This window comes from Vulpes vulpes, chromosome 8, assembly GCF_048418805.1.
Source record: "Vulpes vulpes isolate BD-2025 chromosome 8, VulVul3, whole genome shotgun sequence".
Taxonomy (NCBI): domain Eukaryota; kingdom Metazoa; phylum Chordata; class Mammalia; order Carnivora; family Canidae; genus Vulpes; species Vulpes vulpes.
In genome coordinates, this window is record NC_132787.1 from 43,423,262 (window position 1) to 43,450,305 (window position 27,044).

Genomic DNA, 27,044 nt, shown 5'->3' on the forward strand with positions numbered 1-27,044 from the left:
GCCATTTTGAGCAGAGCTAGAATGGATGCCACCACAGTGGGGGTCCCAGCACTGTGTGCGCTGACAGACACGCACTGTTGTGATCGGCTCTCCACACCTGGGGGTGCTGAAGAGAAATGGGACTGTGTCTGCAGCAGCTGATGTCAAACTACTAACTCCAGCTTTTGCAGTGTCCCATCTACTGTCCTAGTTTCCCTTGTGTCCCATCCCACCAAGAGAAAAAAGGAGGTATAAGAGAGAGGGGACAATACACACTGAAGTGAGCATGAGGGTGGGTAACAACCTTTCTTTGAGACTGTAATAAATAACGAATAAGAACACTTTCACTCAGGCTCTCACATATACAAAGACTTATGCTACATGCTCATCATCTTTGTTTTCAAAAAAGTGAAGGATTGTTGAGGAACTGTTGTAAGCTACTTGCCAAAACATGACAAAAGGACCAATGATGACATCTGTAATAAGCAAAGAGAATGTCCTAATTTTTAAACCCAATGCCTTTTCAATGAATTTGTACCAATCCAAATGGGGGAAAAAAATCAGTCAGATCTTCAGATGTTATTCACAGGCAAAGAAGTAGCTGTGGTTTTATTGCTGTTCCAAGTTACTGATACAGAGGGTCACCTGCCTTGAAGGACAGAGTGTTTCTAACTGTCACAGTATTTCCCCGACTGGCCCTCCACGTGTGTGGTGGGGGTGGGCGTGGGGAGTTCGATGGCATACTTACCCCTCTCTCCATCTTCATTAAGTTACACTGGTGATAGAAATAAAAACAGCCTGTACCTCTGAGGAGCTAATACGTATTTTTTCTGTTGACTTCAAGTACCTCCAGGACTACGGGCCCTGTCAAGATGGTAGGTATGCAAGCCTCATTGCTCGTGACAGGCCCGCAGGTGTGTACCCACAGGAAGCACAATGCCTGGCATGTAGTAAGTGCTCCAAAATATTTACTGAATAAATAAATAAACAGTCATGATTTTAAAATAAGAAGAGACCAGGTGTCTGGTATCTCAAATGATTTCAAAGTGGACAGTGAACGTTTATGGTCAAAGATTTGGGGTTCTTTCGCATGTCTGTGTTGTTTCCTGTGTTCACGAGCTTCTCTCAGACCTTATAACACTGTGAAGATTTAACTCTACACATAAAGTACCTCTAAAAGGAGGGAAGCCCCCAGATGGCTAAACAATGAAAGGATTCTCTCTCCAGGCAGAAAGTTATGGTGATAATAAGATGCACAGATATAGTTTCTGGCACCCTGTTCTACACAGAAATGTCCCTAGAGCACTGAAGTGGATTCTAAGTTTCACCAAGTACTCACTAAATATTGTAGCAATACCACCCCCACCCCAACCTCACAGGTATTTACCTGAAAAAGAGGAGCCTGCTTTTCTGTGCTGGGTGTCTTGTCCATCCAGGACTCCAGGGCTTTCCCTGTTCTAGAGCTCTGAGTTACCACAGGAAACTTTGCGGCCAAGGCTGGTCGGTTAGACGCGTGCAGCTGCTGCTCCTGCTGTACAATCTGAAGCTTTTTCAGTAACTCTTGAGGGGAGATCACTCCAGAACTGCTAGTCTGATTACCGGACAGGGGGAGCGTTGGTCTTGGATGTGTGGGCTGCTCTTTTCCATAAGTCTGATGTCCGAGTGTCTGAGGTGGAAGGGAGCCATTGAAATACCCCACTTGTGCCTGAGCCGCCAGCTCCTTTACTGGAGCGCCAGGTGCAGCAGTGGGGACAGTGGTGCTGAGGCTTGGGGCAGTTGAGCTGGCAGGTGCTGGTGTGCTAGGGTCATACTTATTCGCTGGCCTGGGGGCACTCTGAAGCTTCTCCAACAGGCTCTGAGTTCTGGAAGTACTTTGGACATGTTGAGAAGTCCCAACGCTATGGGGAGACCCTGGCTGGACAGGTCCCAGGAAAACCTCCCCAGCAGAATGGGTACTGCCATTTCTGCAGGGCCAGTTTTCAGGCAGCTCTGACAGTGGGTGGAGGTCTGCACTCCTGACCATGAGTTTCTGAATGGCTGGACAGAGCTGCTTCTCACTGGGGGGTGAGTGTCTTCTGGGTTCCTCATAGGAGAGGGAGCGTACAACCCCCTGCCTCATCGGAAGTGGCTGCTGCTGCTGCTGGTGGATGGTCTGTGGGGAGCCCACAGCTTCCTGACATGGAGATTTGTCCTGTTTTCCAAAGAGAGCCGTCAAGGACAAGTGTTGGCATTCGGAGTCTAAAGTCTGGAAAAAATAAAAACGTCTGAAAAATGAGTCTACATTAATTTGGTTGTATGGCAGGCTATGAAACATAGCTAGCCTAACTGATGATTTCTTCTATTTACATTGGATCAATTAGAGAGGATGAAAAAACTCTTAATTCTAATCAATTTTACAAACTTAAGACCTCCTTTTCAGGTAAAAAATTTTCACAACATTCTTAGACCCTCCCACACCGAAGACAGCAGTTATGTTTTAGCATCTGCTGATTGACAGAACAGCTCTCAATGGGCCTGGGGTTCACAGACTGCGAGCCACTATGGTACAAAGTTATAGTTACTAAAAGGGAAATAATCTCTTCAACAGGAAGTCCACCTAACCCTGAGAGTATAAGAAGATGCTGAGAACACACAGGAACACAAGGAGGTCAGTAGCTTTTGGTAGAATTAGAGAAACTTAGGATAAGTCATTTAACCTAACTTGATCCTTTCAACTATACACCAGTTGCTTTAAAAAAATCGTCATATGCATACATACAATCTGCCCTGGCCTCGTCATTCATAAAGCTACCTCGTTCCTGCCCTGTATCCTCTCCTGCTCCTTCTGCTGTTTTCTGTGTTGTTGGACTAAGAAAACATGAGCTTTATTCTAATGTCAACATATTCCAATTTCTTTATTAAAATAAAATATTTCCACAGATACCAAACAATAAAAGCAAGCTAAAAGATAATTAGAAAAGATTTATTTTTTCAAAAATTCAATACAAGACTTTCATTAGCCAGTCTTTAGCTCTTTTGGCTTTATGCTCATTCAAAATTGATTTAAATGAATTCCTTAAAAAAGCCCCGAACCTTTAATGAGGTATAACCAGAGGTAGTGGAAATAGCTTCGTTACATTTACAATCAATAATGGGACTTGCAGAGTAGTGATTTTGTGCTGCCCTATTCTGGAAAATATCTACACTTATCCCCCAAATGCTATCAGTTTTATATATTTAGATGTGAATACAGTGACAAATCAGCAGATCTCCAGGGGAATTTCATAGCACTCATAAGAAAAGGAATGCCATTCTACGCACACAGCGCCTAGGACTGTACCTGGAGCAGAGGAAGTGCTCTGAGATGTTTAACTGAATGTTGTTGCCTTGGCTGTCCTTTTCTCAGTGTCCTTTTCTCTTATGGCCGCCTGGCAGGTAATATTCCTGTCAGTTCTGACGTTATGAGTTTACTGTTTTTAAAAAATACATTATCCTCTAAGGAGTTCAAATCCCCAAGAGACGAATGCAGAATATGGTAAATGCCAAAATTAAAAATTTCAACACTCTTCTAGAAAGAATATATTACTAAAATGAAAACAATCTCAAATTTGAAATCTTTCTTGGATTTATCCTGAAGCATCCTTGAACAGTACCATGCTCCCCTGTGACTATACTCTGGGTAGAAGTTCTTTAACAGTCTTATAGAGCCATTGCAGATGGAAAGCAGAGGATTTCATACCTGGTTGGGCCGAGGTACATGCTGTTGCTGGTTTTCGCTGGGCTTCACTGGAATTGGTTTGATGAGATTGGGGTTGTCATAGATGGCAGATGAACTGGTTATCTGTTTTGGCTCAGAACAGGTTTTACACTGAAATCGAAAAAAGAACCTCGTTATTGGTGTTAAAGAAGCTTTAATCATTTTATTTACAATTTTTTTATATGTATATTTTTTTATTGGAGTTCGATTTGCTAACATATAGTATAACACCCAGTGCTCATCCCGTCAAGTGCCCCCTTCAGTGCCCGTCACCCAGTCACCCCGTCCCCGCCTACCTCCCCTTCCACTCCCTTGTTTGTTTCCCAGAGTTAGGAGTCTCTCATGGTTTGTCACACTCTCTGATTTTTTCCACTCATTTTCTCTCTTTTCCTCTATAATCCCTTCCACTATTTTTTATATTCCCCGGGTTTGACAGGTTGCTTTTAGTGATTGATTGAAAAAAAAAATTGGGGGGATCCCTGGGTGGCTCAGCGGTTTGGCGCCTGCCTTTGGCCCAGGGCGTGATCCTGGAGACCCGGGATCGAATCCCACGTTGGGCTCCCGGTGCATGGAGCCTGCTTCTCCCTCTGCCTGTGTCTCTGCCTCTCTCTCTCTCTCTGTGTGTGACTATCATAAATAAATTTTAAAAAATTAAAAAAAAAGAAAAAAAGTTTTTTTAAAAGATTTTATGTTTATACAATCTCTACACTCAAGGTAGGGTTCGACCTCGCAACCTTGAGATGAAGAGTACCACACTCCAACAGAGCCAGCCAGCAGCCAGGCACCCCTTGATCGATTTTATTTGTTTGTTTGCTTGCTTATGTATATATTCATTCATTCATTCATTTTAATTAATTATTCCTTTGTGCATTTTTCAAAGGTTTTATTTATTCATGAGAGACACATGGAGACAGGCAGTGACAGAGGCAAAGGGAGAAGCAGGCTCCCAGCAGGGAGCCTGATGTGGGAGTCAGGGCCCCAGGACCCCAGGAAGGCAGACACCCAACACTGAGCCACCCAGGCGTCCCTGTTTCTTTCTTTTTAAGGGAAGCAGACAGGCAACGAGTGTTCAGAGGGATGGAAATAGGGCCCTCCTGTTGAGGGTTTTCCCAGCCATTTGGACCCAGGTCACTGTGAAAGCCAAGGGAGCAGGGCCCAGAATCGTTCAAGGCTGAGAATTCCCTTCCTCGATCTACATTTCACAGATGCTTGATTGAAAGTGGTATTGCATGGCAAACGTCCTTTTTTTTTTTTTTTTTTTAGTAAGTCAATCGGAGAAGGACAATCATTATATGGTTTAATGCTTTAATCTTTATAAAAGAATGTAACTTCTCACTCTTTATTTCATCTAATTGGTAGCTATTTTTTGGTAGATTTTCATGCAAAAGGAAAATTACTTAATCTCCTCTGATATGAGCTATATTTGAGTATAAATCAAATTCCAATTTAATTTTTCTTAGTATTGCACAATTGCAGTGCCCTAAAATATTACCAACAGCAGCAGCCTGCAAGACCTAGAGGCTCTGAGATACTTGGATATTTGAAAGGCTAAAGATATGCTTAAGCAGCAATAGTTTAAAAATACCGAGTCTAATACTTGATAAACAGCGATAAAAACAAATTCTTTAAATGCCATGTCTGGATTACATTATGGTTTCATTCATCCATTAGCAGTTGACTTAAAATTGGAGAGTTGTATCATCAAAGCAACTGATCCTTTTTGGTCTACAAACCCAAAAGTAAAACTGACTCAAAGCACTGATTTAAAAATTACTAACATCATCTTTATTTAATAATTGACTTTTAAGATAAACAGAGTAATTCAAATCTGAGTGTTCTGAGCCACTCCCTACAAATTAAAACTTTACAGAGGAAGACAAGAGACAAGACTCATCTTTTCATACACTGAATCATTATCACACATTAATCTCACCAACCGTACAACTGCTAACACAGTAGGATTCACAACACAAAGAACAGCAGTGATGGCACTATCTATCTTGTAAAAACACCAAATAAAAATGAATATAAAACCACTATCTTCTATTCTATAATCTCTATAGCATTGCTAGTTTCAACAGTCAAGGCCTCAGGTAAGAAAATATTTCACACTGTCCCTGAAATGGAATGAGCTATAAACATAATCTCGACCCTCAGGAACCTAAGGCTTCCAATGTTTTACAGTCACTGGGTTGTATTTTCTAATTCAAGGATGTAGGAGTATGGGGTCAATCACTACCATGTTCACTTGGGTTTGTACAGTTAATTGTACAAAGGACTTATAATTTTCTTCCAAGAATTCTATCAGTAATTTGGATATTTGACACTACATTAATTGGGGTGTGAAATCCCTTTATGAGTCATAGAATGCTATTTCTAATTCTTAGGTGCATGCTGGTGGTTAATGGTATGGCTGCATGGACCAAGTGGCCTGGCTTTCCAAAGACAATAACCAACACAAGAATACAGCCTAAGATACAGTCACTTACAAAATTTTAGCATGAAAGCCTTTAACTTCTGCTTGCTATGTAAAAGAAAGTGGATGTTCAGATTACTTTCACTGAATGACTCTGTACTTTTCCCCCCTTTTTTAAAAAAAGATTTTATTTATTCATTTATGAGAGAGAGAGTGCAAGTGGGGGGAGGAACAGAGGGAGAGGGACAAGTAGACTCCATGCTGAGTGTGGAGCCCAAAGCAGGGCTCCATCTCACAACCCTGATATCCTAACCCTGAGATCATGACCTGAACCGATATCAAGAGTTGGATGCCCAATTGACTGAGCTACCCAGGCACCCCTACTTTTTCATTCTCTATGTTCACGGGCCTTGAATTTCAAACAAGGAGAAACAGATTTTTCTCCTACCTTCGCTATACACTGAATATCTGGGCCAAGAGGCTGCTCTGTCTCTTGCTAGCCCTAGATAGCCTTTCTAAGTAAAATTTGCTAGAAGCTGTATTCTGTATCACTATCACTGAAGCCTTGCTTTCATGTAAAAATTGCTACAAATTGCTCGGAATTAAACATCATCTACCTCAATAGTTTGTAGCTCATTTTCCAGCTGTTTAATTTTCTATGCATCTCCTTTTTTTTATTTTTTTTTATTTTTTCTATGCATCTCCTGACCTAAATAACTTTAAGGCATTTGGAAAAAAAAAAAAGACTTGGAGAGTGTATAATGGATTCTCCATAGAGATCCTGAGGCACTTCTTTAAAGCCCTAAAAACTATGTCACATGATCTCATTTTCTATGTCTCTGTCTCTGTCTCTGTCTCTCTCTCTCACACACACACACACACACACACACACACACACACACACACACACACAATGTACTCAGGCCAAGAGAAAAATCTGGAAGAAAATACACTGAAAGCATTAAAAGTAGACATCCTTGGGTTATAGGCTTATGGATATTTTTTATTTCCCTTTTTTACTTTTTTGAATTTTCTCATTGAACATCAGAAGACACTTAGCAATTTCTCTAATTTCATAAATAAGTCACGATATATTAAAAGAGAGCTATTAATCCTTGCCTTAAACCACAAAATACAAAACAGTCTACTTCTGCATACTCAGAACTATATGGCGAAAGATCCTTTCTGGCCCTGGTTCTTTTTCTTACTGAGAGTTGGTGGTTTTATTGTTCATTTAGGTCTCAACTAGAAGTCTAATAGGAAGGAGGTAAAAGGAGGTGAAGTTCAAATTAACATCATGCTACTTTATAGCAGGTTCACAGAAAGCTATTTCTTAGGGGGAAAAGCACAAAATATTGGCCAAAATAAGGTTCTCAAATTATTTTATTAAATTCATGGAAACAGTTGCATCTGATGTCACTAGGCTTACTTTACCAACATCATATACCCCTAGATCAAAAGTTTTCCTCCTCTTACTTTTTGGGATTTTCATAAATTGAAGCATTCTGAAGTTGGGAAGATCTCAGAAGTCACTGAATTTAATCCCTACCCAGAGAAGTGAGACCTTTTTTCCCCTTGTATCCTAGTATATCATCATGCAGTCTCTTCCTGAATACTCCCAGTGATGGGACAGGTACTTCCTCACATGAGAATTCCGAGGGAAATCTTTGTCTTCTCTTTTGCCTCTTTCTGTGTTCCCCCTTTCCTGAAGTATCCCAGAGCCATTTTACTCATGATTCTCACATTTTCTGAAATGTCTGTGTATTGAAGAGGGGACACAAACACAAGCAAATATAAAGCAAGTTTGCATTACGCAATGGAAGGTCACAGGGAAGCATTTTTATCTGGTTGTGCAGATCAAAATAACAGGATGGACAAAGAACATGTGAAATGAGCCCTGAAGGGCTGACCATACGTTGACAGGTAGAAGACTGGGGACAGCATGGGAAGGAGGCCATGAAGGTGCTTTCAGGAAGCAATGCTGTTACTCTGTTTGGCAGGAGTTTTAAATATTGGTAGGGGGCAGTGCAGGGAGAAGGTAGTGAGGTTAGGAGAATAGACTGGGGCAACATTATGTAATCCTTGAAGAATCTGAAGATTCATATGCTACGCAATGAGGAAAGAAGAATTTAGAGCAGAGAACTAAAAGGATCATGCGGGTGCTCATCATCTGGCTGTTAATGGCAGAAGGGATCACTTCTGTTTACCACATGGTTGGAGCAATTAACATTATGTATATAACATGGACTTGAGTTTATAGAAAATCAACTCTATATACTGATTAAATATTTCTGCTTCATGTCAACATTATACCACAACCAATCTGGGGGTTATGTAATGATGAATAGAACATTTTGACCTCAACAAGTTCATGGTGGGAGAAGTTACTTAACTGTAATAAATGAGGAAGATCAAAATAAATTCTAAATAGTAACAGGCTGGTGATTTCAGTTGAAAGAATAATTAATCTGAATGAAGAGATCTAGGAAAACTCCATGTAAAAAGTGGAATTTTAACTGGGCCTTGAAGAATATGTACCTGCTGAAGGACAAAGTGAGGGGGAAACACTGCAAGTCACAGGTACAATAGAAAGTAATGGCCTAAATTGTCTCCAAAACCACAGAGGAGGGTTTCTGTGTGTGTGTGCGTGTGTGTCCCGTATTCTTTTATGAGATAGTCAGGTGCAGCAACAAGAGGAGACTGTGGAGGGCATCCCTGGATGGCTCAGCGGTTTAGCGCCTGCCTTTGGCCCAGGGCGTGATCCTGGAGTCTCGGGATTGGGTCCCACATAGGGCTCCCTGCATGGGGCCTGCATCTCCCTCTGCCTGTGTCTCTGCCTCTCTCTCTCTCTCTGTGTGTCTCATGAATAAATAAAATCTTAAAAAAAAAAAAAAAAAGGAGACTGTGGAGAGAGGCTCAGGAAACCAAAATATACTCAGAGGTCCTAGAAGCAGGAGGCACAGCTCACCCTGCAGGGCCACCTGTGGAGGCCTCAGGGTGGGCAGGAAACACCAAGCAGGAGCAAGGGGAAAGCCAAGGCAAGAGCCTCTATGGGGGTTGCTGCACTTTAGGATTGGCTAGTTGGATAATTTTCAGTAGGCTTTAAACAATAGGGTGGTCTCTAGTCCCAGGACCTGAGATGACTAGGGCAGAGGACTACTGCCTCCTGGGGTGCGGGGGTCAGATAGAGGAGGGACAGCGCAGGGTGGTTAGTTTGCACGTCAAAGGCAGCCTCAGGCTGGGCCCTTTGCTAGCTCAAAGAATTAACTAGCCCAGGGGCAGTTAGTCAACTGGGTGACTCAGCTCTTGATCTCAGCTTGATCTCAGGGTTGTCATTTCAGGCCTTGTGTTTGGCTCCATGCTGGGATGGAGCCTACTTATAAAAAACAAAAACAAAAACAGAAACTTGGCTAGCCCAGGGAGGAGGATTCTGGTCCCAACCAGAAGACTTTTAAGATGTCAAAACACCATAAAATAAAAATAATAAAGTGTGTGTGTGTGTGTGTGTGTGTGTGCTGAGAGGAGGGAAGGAGAAGTAAGAAAATAATTTGTTCAGTATTTGCATTTATTATTTATTGGCCATTGTTATGCTGCCTCACAGAACCTAAGTCCCTGGAGGGTAAAAATGTCACTATTTTTAAATTTAAAATTTTTAAATTTTATTTATTTTTTAAAAAAGACTTTATTTATTCATGAGAGACACAGAGAGAGAGAGAGAGGCAGAGGGAGAAGCAGGCTCCATGCAGGTAGCCTGACGTGGAACTCAATCCCGGGACTCCAGGATCACGCCCTGAGCCTAAGACAGGCACTCAACTGCTAAGCCACCCAGGCATCCCTAAATTTTTAATTTTTAAAAAAAGATTTTATTTATTTATTTGACAGAGAGAGTGTGAGACAGCATAAGCAGGGCGAGCAGCAGAGGAAGAGGGAGAAGCAGGTTCCTCAACGATCAAGCCAATGTGAGGCTTGATCTTGATCCCAGCACCCTGGGATCATGACTAGAGCTGAAGGCATATCCTTAACTGACTGAACCACCCAGGTGCCCCCAAAATGTCGCAATTTCAGATTAATCTGACATAGTACAATCAGGTAAAATATAATTAATTGACAGTTGCTAAGTCATTAGAATGTTTTTTAACAGCTGCTGAAGAATTAAGCAAAATGGAAAATACAGAAATCATTGTTACTGACCGCATATGAGATTGAAATGTCTCTGTCCCAGCCCTCTGATCGAAGGACAATGAAACTATGATTAATTCATATTCATTGAGTCAATCAACAACCATTTATTCAGCACATATGTGCCAGGAACATAGAAGACAACTAGGCTTATGAAGATGAATACAGGGTGTTCTCTGTGCCCAAGGAGCTCACAGTCTACCAATCAAGGGTAAGTCAACCATCAAACCAAAGGCATCCTGGAGAAACTTGGCCAGTTGTCCTTTAGCATGTCCCACTTCATTCAGGAGTTTTCTGATTGCTTCCTTGGTGCCATTTGTTTTCTGCTGCCTGTATCCCCTCTTCCCTTTTATTTTCTGTAAATTCGTAAGTTTAAGAAAACTTACAAAGTGGATGGAACTAGAGTGTATCATGCTAAGTGAAATAAGTCAGAGAAAGACAAATACCTTATGATTTCCACTCATATGTGAAATTTAAGAGAACAGATGAACACTGGGGAAGGGAAGGAAAATCAGGACACACATACTTTTCCATTTGTTCAAGTCTATTTTTATGCCTATCAGGAGTGTTTAAACGTTTTCTTCATAGAGGTTTTGCTCATTTCTTGTTCATTTTATTCCAAAGAATGTTATATTAATAGTTGCTACTGTAAATGGCGTCTTCTAGGAAATTTTCTGACTGGATACTATTTGCATATAGGAAGGCTGCTGATTTCTTAGGCTACCTTTTCATCCACTTAAAACAAATGGTCTTCTTTAGCCTGCTAAAAGCAAATAGAGATTTAATTTTTCATTCAATTTTATTTGGTGGAAGGAATAAGCCTTTCTCAACAAGCATATTACCACCGTAGGATTTAAGTATGTTTCACAAGGGAAGACAAAAACTCACCTTGGTGTATTCATCTTTGGCCTTGGTGAGCATTCGTAAGATATCTACTTCCTTGCCCTCTCCTGAATTGAGGATCATTGGGGAGTTTCCTGCTCCAGTTCCCTGATGGGCTTTCAACTGTTCATATTGAGTTAGGCTAGAAAAATAGAGGTGAAAATCCACACAAGAAAAATGAACTTAAGTGGCTTTTAAAACCATCTAAGTCCCATTCACTTGTTTTATCTTGTTATAGTCATAGTGGAAGTAAGACTGCTTAGGAAGTGAAAGAAGAGTTGAGATCCTGAGTATACTGAGTACATGTATGAACCTAGAGGAGAGGAGTGGGCGAACTATGTCCTAGAGGCCAAATCGGGCCCACTACCTGTTTTTGTAGAGAAAGTTACAAACAGCCACAATTACTGGTTTATGCGTCACTTACACTTACGGCCAGCTCTCACACAAGGACTGCAGAGTTGAGTAGTTGTGACTCGCAGAGCTGGAAATACTATGTTTTTTGTTTTTGTTTTTGTTTGTTTGTTTGTTTGTTTGTTTTTCAGAAAAAGTTGGCCAACTCCTCATTTAGAGCATTCTTAAAAGGACTCATTAATTGCTGAGGAAACCCAATTCAGAGTTCTCAAACACTGAGCAAACTGCACGGCAAATCGAGATTCCCCTCCCTTCCTTGTTTCAACGTGCCTTGAAGTCAAAGCAAAATTGATTTCAGCAACTCAAATCCTATAGTCCTCTGACAACTTAAAACAGCAAAGATTCCATTCTAGAAGACAGGGCATTAAAAAAAATTTAGAGCAATGAAGAGGTCTTCTGTTTCCCTGAATACAATACAGGAGGGAGACCAGGTTGCTCCTATATGGTGCTAGGTGACACTGAGAAAAACACCTTTTCCTTTTGTGTGCTTTGACTTTCAGCTCAAATTTTTATAATTGCCATGTCATTTATGGTAAAAGAGACCTGAGAACTTACGGGGAGATTTAATTCTGAAGGGCTCAGAATCCACACATATCAGCTGCTTATTGCTAGTCAACAATCAATTTTCTGCCCCAGCTGTTAAGTAATTACTGCAGAATGCTAACAATCTGAACATGGTCTCCTGGCTGAGCCACATAGTATTTTTTCATCTATATGAAATCCTGCTATTATTATCCGTTGTATGGTTTACAATAACATGAATGTGTTAAGAACTAGTTGTTATGGGGGTAAATACCAGTTTGAACACACTTAATCACCATCTGCAACATGAGCTGGTTACCTACAAAAAGTTATCGTGAGCTAGATTTTCATAAATCTATTTATAAAAAAGTGTTCCCCACACTTCATTTTGGGGGGTCACTTTTTAGTCATTTCATTGCCCCAGGATTTAAAATTGGAAAATGGTTCTTCTACAGATGGAGATGTTTTGTCAAATGTGCATGGGCAGCAGCCAATACTGTGCGTTAGGAGGAGGCCAGTCACCGGCTGAGATGGCTGAGATGCGCTGAGATGCAGAATATGTAGGAAATTTAATTCATTCTGAGGCTCTAAACCATCCCCATAGAGCAGGGAGATAACTGCCTCCTAGGGAGCAGCCTTAGGGCTCAAGGACTGATCAAAGAATTGCCCAGTCACAAAGGAGACAGGACGCTTACCTGGGCCTCCCTTTCAGTACAGTCAGGGGAGCCAACAGTAGGACAGGCAGACCCTGATTTAGTTTCCCCAAACGCAGTTGAGACAAACCACAAGGTATCAGGAGATTAAAAAGAGACTAGCAATAAGAAAAGGGACTGCTTACTGATCACTAAACTGATACTAACACAGATATTTCCAATCAGATTAAAAATAGAGTCTATCCTAAGTACTCAGAGCATTTGAGATGGGGGGAAACTGAGCTTCCACAACCATGGATTTGCAGTTAAAGGAAATCGTTGAGGGCGGGAAGGAAATGAAAGATCTTAGAGAAGGTATAGCAGCCTTTAAAATGTTCCAAATGTTCTTTTTACTGACAGCCATACTGATAACTTTTCAGAGGAAAAAGAACCCTGCTGATTTACAAATGAGGAAAACATTGAAGAAAACTGCCATCTGGAATAATTCATATTATAGATATTTCACACATGCAGAACAAAAATGAGATGAACCATTCTCCATGATAAATCTTACCTAGTGAAAATGTAAAAAGTTGTGACTTATGTTTATTTTTCATTTAAGTAATGGCAAATGTTTTCCTAGCCATGGTGGGAAGGACTGCTGTGAGAGATGTATTCTGCTAAGAGTATAGTGGAGTTAAACTGAGAAACACAAACAAAAGCATCATGTCCAGAAAAATACTTAGCCTTTCAGCACCTACTTTTTCATAAGCTCTGCAATTCTTTGGCATTCTTCCTTATCATAAAACCAAATCCCATAAATGGACACTGCAAAAAGCACATCAAACAAATTATGAGCACCTTCAAAACTACAAAATGGAAAGAAATTCCTTGCCAACTTGAAGAAAATACATACTTAGGGATAAATGAAACAAATCACTTAAAGTTTAAGCTTGAAAACCTAGTGTTGGAATTGTCTAAGCTCACAGAGAACTCTGAGTGGTCTTACACATATGCAGATACACACGGTCCCCAATTAAGTGCACTGTCTCTAACAACATAGCACCTGAACGTAACAGGCATTTGGCAATGCTTAAAGGAGTGAATACAGATTTCAATCTGTATTAGAAATCAGAATTTCTAAACTCCTGGCTTTGAAATGTCACTGTGTCCAGACTTCATTTGCACATTTTTACACATACTTCATCTTTATTGTGAAGTATCCAGAAACTTGATTCACAAAATTAGGCCTAGAAACCTCTCCCCGCCCTCTTCCTTCCACGAATATGTTCACCAAAAAACTAGCTTTATTAGCCACAAGTTAGGACAGAGTATAGATAAAATTCAACAAGTCTCTGACTTCAAAATGCCCATATGGAAAATTTACAACTGTTGAAAGATGAGATATGACCATGACTTAATCACTTAGTAATGAAAGAAAAATGTGGTATAATGTAGCTGCTATGGGTTCACTTAACAATTTTCAAATAAACTGTATACCTTAGTATGTGCCTATCTACATCATTTTTATAGCAAAGGCTAAATAGTTCCAATAGTTCCAATTGGTGGTATTAATCATATAAATAATGCATTAACTACAGATATATTTTCAAAAGCTTCTTGAAAACAGCAGAAATATTGTGATAGGGCAAAGAAAACCAACAAAATATGTTATTTAAAGGAAAAACGTTTAAAAATTTAAACATTCAAAATATTTAATTATGTGAATATTATTTGGTCATTAAAACAGCTGTGATGCTTTGACAGCTCCCCCCACCCAACCTGACCAATGGCTCAGTGTGGGATTTCTGCTTCTTGTCAGTAATGACTCAGATAACAAAAGCTTCAAGAAATGTCTTCTTAGTACTATTTTAAGGAGATATTTTTAAAAGGAACCCTATAAATTTGAATTACTGACTTGCCAAAAGGTGGCCATCGGGTTTTAAACTTTTTATGATTAGTGTGCCAGGAATCTTTATCTTACCAATCAACATGTGAAGAGGGGGAAAAATGGAAAGAACCGTCTAGCATTTTCTTGAACAAGACCATTTTATTCTCTTAGAAATACACACAAATTTCCCTCTTTAACACATTGATAATCTTTTGAAAAAAGAACATCTGATTTCTGAAGCCTATGTGCTAAGACAGCCTTAATATTAAAAAGAAGTTCTTTCATCTCAAAATCATTAAATGTGTATCTTAAAACTTTTCATTCAAGATTGTTTGCAGACCATAGACACTAATGCCTACTTTGGTTGCCTACACATATTGCTACACACCCACCTAGCCGTGTGTCCCTATAAGAAAAGTACACTGGACCACCGAAACTCAAAGACAATAAATCTGAATACGTTTGTGTTATGATGGTTTTAATCTTAGTTATAAAACTAGCTGCCTACCCTACTTTTTGATTATAGTGATAACTTCCTTTCCTGGGAGACTGGGTTTTCCAAAAGCATCAAAAAAGAAAGGTGGTAACAGGGGAGAAAGACAGCATGACTAAGAAACCTCAGGTCCCATGGCAGCAGGGAAGCCAGCCATTTGTGCCTCATCTGTAGGATATATTAGTAGAAATGTCCTGAGTGTCATTTTGTTTCTGTGTTTGATGTTACATATTTGTGGCATTTGACATAAGGAATTAGGTTTTCCTAAGAGTGGAATGCCAAGGAAACTGTTGATACAAACAGAAAAGCAGTCTGACAACGTCATTATCATGAGATAACTGAAATGCAGATTTAGGCAGGAAAAATGCTATGAAAACATCTTCCCAACGTGAAAACCATGTTTGTAATACTATTTAAAACACTGGAGATTTCTTTAGGACCTGACCAGTTATCTCTAAAACAACATGACTTCAAGATTAAAACGGGCTCATTCTGAAATAGCACTTTCATCCCACTTAATATTCAGTTTGAACATAAAATGTAACCAGTCAGTGTAGAAAAAAACCAGATTTACCAACAGTCCTGGCACCAAGATAAAATGTCAAACTGGGCCTAAGTTTTTTCTCCTTAAAATAGTTTTGCGACTTGGGTTGCATTCCAGTGGGAAGGGGGCAGCAGGCCCATGAGCGTGCACATTCCAACCGAAGTTTTCTGCCTCTGAGGCCCAAGGCCTCCCAACCCCTGGACAAGCCTATCGCTCTCCTGCACAAGAGGGTATATCAAAGCAGCTCGTGGTGATATATGAAAACCAGAGATCATCACGCCTCAGGAAGGTGATGAGCTGACATGCTGACAGAAGCCATTTACCGCACGTCTCAATTCCAGTTTTCCTGTAGAGCCACCGGGGGAGAGGCCCATCTTTAGGTAGGCAGTGAGTATGGCAGATGAGGAAGGAAAAACTCGTTGAAAAGAACCCAAAAAGAAGGTGTGGTTTTTCAAATTCTAAATCTGAAAAAGTAATCACTGTGACCTAAAGTTGCAGCGAGGTGACATGAGGTTTAAGCCCGTGGAACGCTTAAAACGTTACTGTGGGAAGAATCTCTGGGCTTTAGGAAGTTACACGGAGAGAAGCTCCCGAGGAAGAGATTTATTTCCTTAAAAAATCTGACCCGTGAGCACACATCTGGAAGTTGACCATGCTTCGAGCCTTTGGCCAGCCCTCTGTGCCTGCATACCAGCCGCTTTCCAGCCACTCTGCTGCTGAAGCAGAGGTGAAGTTTAAGGGCACTTTGGTGCATGAAGCTCAACTCAACTGCTTCTACATCCCTCCTGGAGGTAAGAAACCCCAAGTGGAGGAAAGAATAGGAAGAACATATTGAAATGTACTCCAAAATATTCTAATGATGTCTAGAATGTGTGACATAAGGTCTCATCCTTTTGGCAATCCTCTTCGTATTTAATGCAGGACTTTTCAACAGCACAGTTGTGAAGTTTTCCGGAAAATCACACTGTCCTGGTCTATCTCATGCTTTGGAAACTCTCACTCAGAAACAAAACCACTGTTTGGGGCAACAGGCAAGGTAATATTGCCTTTATGTATCTATCGGAGCATCAACCTTCCCTTTTCCTTTTAATTTTGCGTGGAAGATTGAGGAAAGCAAAATCTCGTATTAGATTTCATGTCTGAATATTGTTAGGTATACATAGGTGACAGAGCAAGTTGATGGTATCTGATAATGGTATTTTCTTCTTTTTTGATTTCTTCAGCAGAAAAATCTAAAGTTGATAAAATGTTAAGAGGCTAATTAAGAGGTCATCAGAGGCAGTCTCAAAATGTCCTTAGATACACATTCATTTAGAACTCTTAGATTCTGGGCAGCCCCGGTGGCGCAGCAGTTTAGCGCCACCCGTAGCCCAGGGTGTGATTCTGGAGACCCTGGATCGAGTCTCTCTCTTTGTGTCTCTATGAATAAATAAATAAAATCTTAAAAAAAAAAAAAAAGGAACTCTTGGATTCTTTTTTTTTTCTTTTTAAGATTTAAATTTATTTATTAATGAGAGACAGAAGGAGAGTGGCAGAGACACAGGCAGAGGGAGAAGCAGGCTCCATGCAGGGAGCCCGATGTGGGACTTGATCCCAGGACTCCAGGATCATGCCCTGAGCCGAAGGCAGTTGCTAAACTGCTAAGCCACCCAGGCATCCCAAACTCTTGCATTGTTATTAGCATGGAGTGTTAGTTCATTCTGGATGTTCTTTGGGGATTTACCTCATCTAGTTTATGTTCCTAACAAATATTTCTATATAATCTGTTCTTTTAAGACATTTATCATTTGTTCCATATTCTACCCCAAATATCTTTCAACTCCAAATCATGAATGGTAGCTTGCAATTTTTTACCAAGGACTCAGACTAATATTTGTGCAACTTTAAAATATAAAGGCATATTTCCATACAGTTAGGAAATAGATAATACATAACCACATGTAAAATTTAGACAGGCAAGAGAAGGATATCTGATCGGGTAATGCTCTCCTCTCTCTCTCTCTCTCTCCCTTTCTCTCTCTCTCTCTCTCTCTCTCTCCCTTTAGCAGTAATTTCACTCAAAAGCATAGGGATATATATTTCTTAGTTGGAATGCAGCAAAGAAGGCATTTAAATTCTTTTTTTCACTAGGAAAACTATGGATTTGGGGTAGTGTGATTTACACAAATCTGCGTGAAGGATAAACCAAAATTTTAAAATTCATTCAAACCCCATTCCTTTCATCAAGTCTTTCCCAAATGAGTGGGATAATAAGCCCAATGTAAGAGCCAACAGCATCTAATCATACATTTGATGTAAGCATTTGTTTTAGAGACTTCACTCAAATATCATTTTTCTTGATTTATGGTACCATTTCTCTGGTTCAAGTTTCTATAATATTGACACTGATGATGACTGGTTACTGGTATTTGGTAGTAAGCACACACACACAGTTGTTACCCCCTGAAAGATCGCAAGGTAGCTAGGAAATTAGAAAGTTAAAACCGTGAAGTTTTAGAGCTGGAAGGCAGCTGAGAAGTGTGCAGTTCAATAGCCTATTTCACTAGCGAGGAATGTGTGGTCTCACAAGGTGAAATGACTCAGCTAAAGACGTTTTGACTGGTTCCATCTGTTTGCTCTGAAATATGCTCTTCCTCTAGCCTTACAAATGAAATACATAAGACTGAAACAAGTTTTATGTTTGAGTTGTAGGCTTGATTATAAGAGATGGGAATGAGCCTTCTCTAAAACCAAGGTTCATATGGACTCTCAAGAGGAAAAGAGGCAAAAGGGAAGGGTGGGAGGTGATGAGTATGGAAGGAAGGAAAGAAAGAGGAATCCGAGATTTCTAGTATTGGCCATACTTTTACGGTGGTGAGTACGAGGACAGCAATCACTCTGCCCATGTACTGGCAGCCACAGATGGAAAACACAAACTATGTTTGGCAGCTCTATGTCGATTCTATACTTCTACCCCATTTGGAAGGCTTTGTACTAAAAATGTTTTTCTTCATCATGTTCTTTAGTGCCTTTAAAGTAATGTTCTTTCATTCACCTTCTGCCTTAGCTCTACTGACCAAACACGGACACAATCTTGTAAAACAAAATCTTCACTGGCCACAGAGTCTACATAGCACTGTTATCTTTGGCCCTTGGTCTGGTTCTTTTCATATGACATAGTTTTACTGCACCTCACAAATCAGTGATCCTATGATCTCAAAACATCGGAAGGTTCACAGTAGATGAGAAGCAGTCTCTATTTTATGGGTGGCTAATCCTCATGAACATTTTTGGGAGAAACAGTAGAAAATCTAAATAAATAGTGTGGAGTATAACAACCTTCTTTCTAAATAAGTTAACTTCATTAGAAAGTTAATGCCATAAACAACAACCACAAAAACACTCTCTCAACTAAAGCATTATATAATTTGAACTAAATTAATGTGTATCTCCAACTATAAACCAGCACTTATTATTTTGAGAGAAAAGGATGGGGACACCTGGGTGGCTCAGCGGGTTGAGTGTCTGAACTTTGGCTCAGGGCGTGATCCCGGAGTCCTGGGATCGAGTCCCACACCAGGCTCCCTGCATGGAGCCTGCTTCTCCTATGCCTATGTCTCTGCCTCTCTCTCTCGGTGTCTCTCATGAATAAAGAAATAAAATCTTAAAAAAAAAAAAAAAAAAAGCAAAGGATGGATTTATCTTTTAAAAAGTTTTTATTTATAGCAAATACATGTTATGTTGTTAGAGCTTCCTAATCTCCACAGAGGTCATTATCCTCCCCAAATGAGACTCTTGAGGTCTGCTACTTGTCTCAAGTTCATGAAAGGCCAGATGGAATCTCTGCCATGATACACTAACTTCCTAATTTTATTTATTTTAAGGGAAAGTTCCTTTAATCTAAGAGATTTAACAGAGTATAAATAGCCTTTTTAAAAAGGAAGCAAAAAGAGTCACCAGTAATAATAAATAGGAACAACTTATTCTGTTTTCTGTCATTTAAATTTATATTTTCTTTTTGTTCATAATCCTGCTGATTAATTTCAAAATCTCCTAGACTAGAAATAACAAACAAGTGTTCCCCAAAGTGTCCTTTCCTCCTCTCTGAGCTAACAGTCCTCCTGAAGACTCAGGTTTTCCCATTCCTCTAGGGATAAATGGTCTCAATTTTTCTGTTCCTCTTTTAGGTTTCTGTATATCCCTGGACAATAAATAAATAAGTAAATAAATAAATAAAGCAAGCGCATGTCCTAATTAAGTATTTATACAACTGTTTCCTCCACTAGACTATGAGCTCCAGTATAATGACTAGCACGTGGTAGACGTTCAACAAATATTTGTGGTGTTGAACTGAAATTAGACATCAAGATCTTAGACTATCAATACTCCTTGTAATGTTAATATTAATAGTTATCCCATTCTGGACTAATTACACATCCCAGACTAGATGTCCTAGATCCTCTGTATTCAATGATCACAACCTCTCCCAGGGATTACAGCACGAGGATTCTCCTTACATTGCTCCTTTATTTCTCCTTCTAACTGGAGTTTATTTAGCTCTAAACATTTGATAACCTTAGGCATTAGTAATGTTGATGGGATTTTGTCATTAGGGTGATGAGCTCCCTAAGATTGTATATTTCTATTGATCCAGCACTATGCAGGCACTAATGTATTCATCTTATGTGTATTTATTATTACAACAATTCTACCATGTATCAGTCTTCCTGATTGAATATCTGTCAGGCCCTGGCAACTAAGAGCTCAAAGAATATAATCAATCTGCAAAATCACATGCATTTATCTTCAGAATATAACTAATAGTACTTAGATCTAGTAGAAAAAAAGAATTCAAATTCCAGTCATGTCTAATCATACTAATTTGAAATTACATATACAAGTACCTAAATTATCTTAAAAACATAAGATTTATATGCAACATCAATTATTCCGGCAACAGACTGAAAACGTACTATCTTAAGTAAATCTCAATGTAGTAAAATAAGTCTTATCTCACACAATTGTAGTTTGCAAAAAATATATGTTTAACCTAAACATAAAAGAGTATCTCTACAGGTCAACACTTGTTCCAATGAAAAGCAGACTTCCTCATATTTGAATCAGATTATTTAACCAAGTGCTTTTTAAAAAAAAATCTTATTTATTTATTCATGAGAGACACAGAGAGGGAGGCAGAGACACAGGCAGAGGGAGAAGCAGACTCCATGCAGGGAGCCTGATGTGGGACTCGATCCCAGGACCCTGGGTCATGACCTATGCCAAAGGTAGATGCTCAACCACTCAGCCACCCAGGTGCCCCTTAACCAAGTGTTTAATAATTATAAGAATAGCTTTGCTGAAAATACCCTAATTATAAAGTATACAATCAATGAAAAATTTCTAAGTGCCCTACCAAAAGGAGCTGAATACTTCTGCTCAACTGACAAAAATGAGCCAAAGCTCTGTACTTTTTCCAATTTGACCTTAATCTAGAATTATGGATATAGGAGATACTACTTTCCCCAAAGCCTTTTATATTATAAACAGCTGAATCATGTTTTGGTCCCACTTAAGTTAAATGAGAGCTCCAAGGCCGTATATAGGATAATTCTAACACAAATTCTTTTTTTTTTTTTAAGGCTTTTTATTTATTTATTCATAGAGATGCAGAGAGAGAGAGAGAGAGAGGCAGAGACACAGGCAGAGGGAGAAGCAGGCTCCATGCAGAGAGCCCGACGCGGGACTCGATCCCGGGTCTCCAGGATCATGCCCTGGGCTGCAGGCGGCGCTAAACCGCTGCGCCACCAGGGCTGCCCTCTAACACAAATTCTTAGTTAAAATTGCTTTCTTTCTCCAAAATCCAGAAGAATACGAAAAATTGCAATTTTTCCTTCTGTGGGTTAAGAAGTAAATTAAACCAACAGTTTCAAATTGATCATCTGAAACTATTTTCTAAATGATTTTTGAACAAAAATAAGTAATATAAAAGATATACTCTAAAAGGACAGATATGAACACTGAATGTAGCCATAATGAGCACTTACTATCTGTAAAGCAGTGTGTTAGCATAGAGAAACTGAAAGATACTTCACACAGTAAGCATTTCAGAAAGTATTTTGGAATCCAGTTTTTCCTCTGCCAAGATTTAGACTTCGATCATGCCAAACTCTTAGAAACAAAATATAAAATACAGTCTATCTCTGAGCCACAAATGTAGTTATATGAATCCAAATAGTATCACTATGCAGGTGTTTCTTTGGTAAAAGCTGAGAATCTTAAAAAAGTGTTTATGGTTTAGGATAAAATAAAAGTAACTTCACTTTAATTTCTCTCTCACATAGTATCTGTGTATCACCTTTGCCACATGGATTCTTCATCTAAGCATGCCAGATTGCTAAGTCAAATAAGTTTAGAAATGCATATACAGCTTCCCATTAAATTTATGTGATGGCTCTGTATCTAGTGAGTCCCCTGATAATAAATGATGAAAGTCTGGAGGCTGTGTAAATTGGGTGGTCAGGGTGAAGAGAAGCATTGTTTACCCACCTTGTGTGTTTCAAGGAGCTACCAGTATCACAACTCAACACAGTAAAAAACAAAAACATGAAACCCAGACATACCACATGGCTCACAAGTGAAATTTTGCTTTACATGAGGCTTTTCAGAGCCTTCTTTAATTGATAGGATGCCAGTTAGATTAACAACCTCCTTTAGAGTTTAGATCTTTTCTTTTCAGCTTGAACTGAGCATTGACAGAACAAAAGAGTAATTCTGGGTTAAGGTCAGAGTGACAAGTTTCATCACTCAAGTCACAGGAGATGTATAACCTTTAATCATACATTAAAACACATTAGCTTTAGGAGCACTGGTGCATAATAAATGGATCAATTTTTCAGTTAGAATGGCAAAGGAGACTTACAGACACTGGGCAAGATTCAGCGACCACATTTTAATTTTTAAATTTTGGTGGTCTTTCTTTCTTACTAAGCACAGACTTCTAGCTGGTAGAAAGAATCCTTGGTTATCTAGTGCAACCAATGATGCTCTCATGTACAATAGAAGAGCAAGGCTGTATACTTTACCTATTCTAACTGCATATGAAATGTCAAATTCCTTGTCCCCCATTCCATACTTCACAGGATCTGAATGAGTTTACTTTAAGGATCTTATATTACTGGACAGATCCTTAACAGAACATTCTCTTCTTACTCCTGCAAATACTAATATTCTGCCTAGCAAGAATGTCAAGTATTTTAGCCATTAAAGATGTTTCTTGACTCTAAAGGGCTTCAGGAATTCAATAAAATCCCTAAAGTTGTATTCATGTGAAATGATATGTATATATGCAAACAGACATTTTTAGATCTAGGGAATACAAAACAATGCCTGGCACATAGCAGACAATTAAAAAATACTGTGGGGTCAGGCAGGAAAGAAATTAATCAGATTCTCAAAGGGATCTGTGACCCAAAGAAGGTTAAGAACTATTATTTGAGGATCAATACACCACTAAATACCTTAGAATGGAAAAATAAACTCTCAATTACCTGTAGGCAGATAATGTGACTTTCATTTTCTTAGTAATAAGTTTACACAGAGTTCACTTTTAACCGTTCAAATTGCTTTTGTAATAATTCCCTGAACTGATTCCTAGGTTAAGAAGTCTCAAGGTCTTAAAATTTGTTAAGTAGTTAGACCTTTTATTCTTCCATGTGACCTGAAGTCTAAGAGAGGGCTTAAAAAGGAGACTTCACATCCTCAGCCACAACAAGGGGGAACCACATAATTCAGCTTCTGTTATTGCTCTGTGTTATTAGCTTGAGAGGCGGGGTTTTCTTTCTTTTTTTTTCTAAGTAGGCTCCATGCCCTGTGTGGCACCCAAACTGGGGCTTGAATGCTTAGGTCAAGATCTAAGCTGAGATCAAGAGCTGGACACTGAACCTAGTGAGCCACCCAGGCATCCTGAGAGGTGGGACTTTCAATCTCTACCATGAAATGGCCAACAGGAAGGAATTTCAAAATGCTGACCTTGGGGCACCTGGGTGGCTCGGTGGTTGAGCATCGGCCTTTGGCTCAGGTCATGATCCTGGGGTCCTAGGATAGAGTTCCACATCTCCCTGTGGGGAGTGTGCTTCTTCCTCGGCCTATGTCTCTGCCTGTCTCTCTGTATCTCTCATGAATAAATAAATAAAATATTTAAAAGCAAGCAAGCAGAGCTATTTTTCAGCTCTTTCTCAATCACCTCAAGCATAATGTCTTCAAAGCTGGACAAAAATATCAGACATATGTCCATATAGGACAATTCTGGAATTAATACAAATGGTTTGGGAATTACGTTAAGAACACCATGTGTGTCTATTTCTTATCTAGCTCTGTTCATTTTCAGTGTTTATTTGGTACCACAGAACCAAATACAAAGATGCAGTCTCTGCCCTCAGCAATTTAGTGCTCATGCCATTACCTTCTCAATAGCCTAGATAATCAATAATCCACTAATTAATGGCAGTATAGTGAAAGGGAAAACATTTCACTATTCCAAGCATAGTGAGCAATGTTGTTTCCAAATTATGACCTACCTTTGTTTGCAAATTTAGTTTTCTTAATACAATTATTTATTATGTCTCTGCCCAGCTACGTTTCAACTGGAGCTTTGGAAAAAATTAAAGCTTACATCTCATAATATGCTTTCTAATAGCCATCAAGAAAAATCTTATTAATCACTTACCATATATTGATTGTTTACTATACATTTTGTTCTAGAAGAAGGGCTACAGAAGAAATACCAGGGCTTTTCTTTTTTTTTTTTTTTTGGGGCTTTTCTCCGTTAGAAAATTGACTTAAAAAAAAAATGACCCTTAAAAGGGAAGTTAATTCCTTCCACTCAGGAAAAAAAGATGAAGTTGTACAGGTTTTCACATATTTAGCAAAAAGAAACCTTTCTTCTTTGGCCATGTGGAGAAAGTAGATGACCCAAAGCCAGAGGAAAGGAGGCATAGCCTTCCCAACAATCTGGAAACTAGAAACTCAAGTCAACCTATTTTCATCACTTCAAATTACTTAAAACTTTCAGTTGAGGTCAAATTACACGAAAGGTTTTGGTATCATTTTATTTAAAATCCTGAAGATATGTGTGTGTGTGTGTGTGTGTGTGTGTGTGTGTGTGTGTGTGTGTGTGTTTGAAGACGTGTTTTAGAATAAAGACAGTTCTACTACCAGATTGAGGAAGCCAAAGATACAAACTTGAGAAGAGTTACTGTAGCACTCTAATCAACTTAGAAGAAGAGATCAAGATGAGATGAAATGCTGGTTAATAAAATGCCAGGACAGAACAGAAAAACAACCAATGATATTTAAGTACTCATTTATTTAAGGTCTCCTTTGGTAAGGGTCAATTATTTCTACTTTTAAAAACTGAACAATACTTTATACATGATAAAAGGCACAGAGCTTAAAATGTTTTGTTTGATGAATTTTGGCAATAGTACACTCTCAGGTAATCAACTACCCAAACAAGATCTAAAGCATTGTCATCACTCCTTTTCAGGCAACAACTATAGCACTTCTACCACCAACCTGGCAGACACAATTGTTTTCTGACTTCTACCACCATAGATTGGTTTTGCTTGTTCTTAGACTTCATATAAATGGGATCACACAATATATACTCTTTTATAGAGGGCTTCTTTTGCTCATGATGTTTTTAAAATTCATTCATGTTGTTGAACCAATTGGTAGCTCATTTGTTTTTATTGCTAAGTAGTAGGGATACATGGATATACCAATTTGTCCATTCACTTATTGATGAATAGACATCTGTGTTATTTCCAAGGTTTTTTGGGAGGTTTTATTGGCTATTATAAATAAAAATGCTATGAACATTTGAGTAAAAGTTTTTGTGTGGACATGTGCTTTCATTTCCTTTAAGTAAATATCTATAAGTGCGACCTTTTGAATCCTATGATAATTATGCTTATGTTTATAAGAAATTGCCAAACCATTCTCCACTGGTTGACCATATTACCCTCCCACCATCAGTGTATGACAGTTTCAGTTGTTAAACACATTAACACTTGGATAATGTCAGTTTTTAAAATTTTGGCTACTCTACTAAGTAATGTAGTATCCTTGTGCTAGTTTGCATATCTATCCAATGTATATGAAAAGTGCAATTTGCATATCTATCCAATGTGCAATAACATATGAAAAGTGCTCAACACAATTAGTTATGGCAAAATGCTGATTAAAGCCACAATGAGATATCGCTTCAGAACTCCTAGAATAGTTCAAGTTGAAAGGAACAATATTAAGTGTTGACAAGGATACGAAGCAATTGGAACTCTTATACATTATTGGAAAGAGAACAAATAGGCACACAACTTTAGAAAACTGTTCAGCAGTATCTATCAAAGCTAAACAAATCTTTATATGAAGTGGTTGGTAAAAACTCAAAACAAGTAAGTGCATATATCTACCTAAAAACCAGTGCTGTGGGCACTGGGCCAGTGCTCACTTTGGCAGCACATATACTAAAACCATGGGCCAGAATGCTCATAGCAACTTTATTCACAATAGTTCACAACTAGAAATAATTCAGATATCCATCAACAGGAGAATAAGTTAAAGGACTGCACTATTCTCATGCTACAGAATACTACACAGCAATAAGGAGGAATAAGCTATTGCTACACACAGTAACTTAGAAGTTCCTGATGATTATTGTTGAGCATCTCTTTCTTGGCTATTTATATACCTTCTTTTTGTAAAGTGTCTGTAAATATTTTGCCATTTTTTAAAAAAAAGATTTATTTGAGAGAGAGAGAGAGAGAGAGAGAGAGAGAGTCATTGAGCACTGAGCCCAATGCAGAGGCCCAGTCTCATGACCCTGAGATCATGACCTGAGCTGAAATCAAGAGTTGGATGCTTAACCACCTGAGCCAGCCAGCACCCCAATATTTTGCCAATTTTTAAACTGCATTGTTTGTCTATTATTAAGTTTTAAGAGTTATTTATATATTCTAGATATAAGTACTTTGTCAGATATATGCAATGTGAATATTTTTTCCCAGTCTGTGGCTTGCCTTTTCATTTTCTAAAAGGTATCTTTAGAATAGAAGTTTTTGATTTGATGAAATTTTTCCTTTTGATGGGGTACAACTTATCATTTTGTCTTTTATGGTTAATGCTTACAAGATTCAATTTAAATCTAGTGTTTGGAAATACTATTTTTGATAAAGTGTTATAGATTTGGTTGCTTCTACAAACATGGAAAAAAGGATATATTTAACTCTCAGATAAAATATCTATACATAAACCTTACTGTTTAAGCCATATTACTGTCGTTTGACAGGGCCACTGGAAAATAGGAACATGACCCATTTTC

At 38.9% G+C, this 27,044-nt stretch overlaps 1 protein-coding gene across 15 annotated transcripts in view; it reads right to left on the reverse strand.

Moving 5' to 3' along the window:
• Window positions 1-27,044, reverse strand: part of DCP1B (decapping mRNA 1B) — a 59,252-nt gene that overhangs the window by 8,332 nt on the left and 23,876 nt on the right. For all 15 annotated transcript variants that reach the window (XM_072766348.1, XM_025995485.2, XM_025995482.2 and 12 more), the window contains 4 exons: window positions 13,519-13,585; window positions 11,199-11,334; window positions 3,698-3,826; window positions 1,367-2,224 (listed from right to left, as the gene is read on the reverse strand). In XM_072766348.1, coding sequence (XP_072622449.1) covers window positions 1,367-2,224; window positions 3,698-3,826; window positions 11,199-11,334; window positions 13,519-13,585 — 1,190 coding nt within the window. The remainder of the gene's footprint in view (window positions 1-1,366; window positions 2,225-3,697; window positions 3,827-11,198; window positions 11,335-13,518; window positions 13,586-27,044) is intronic.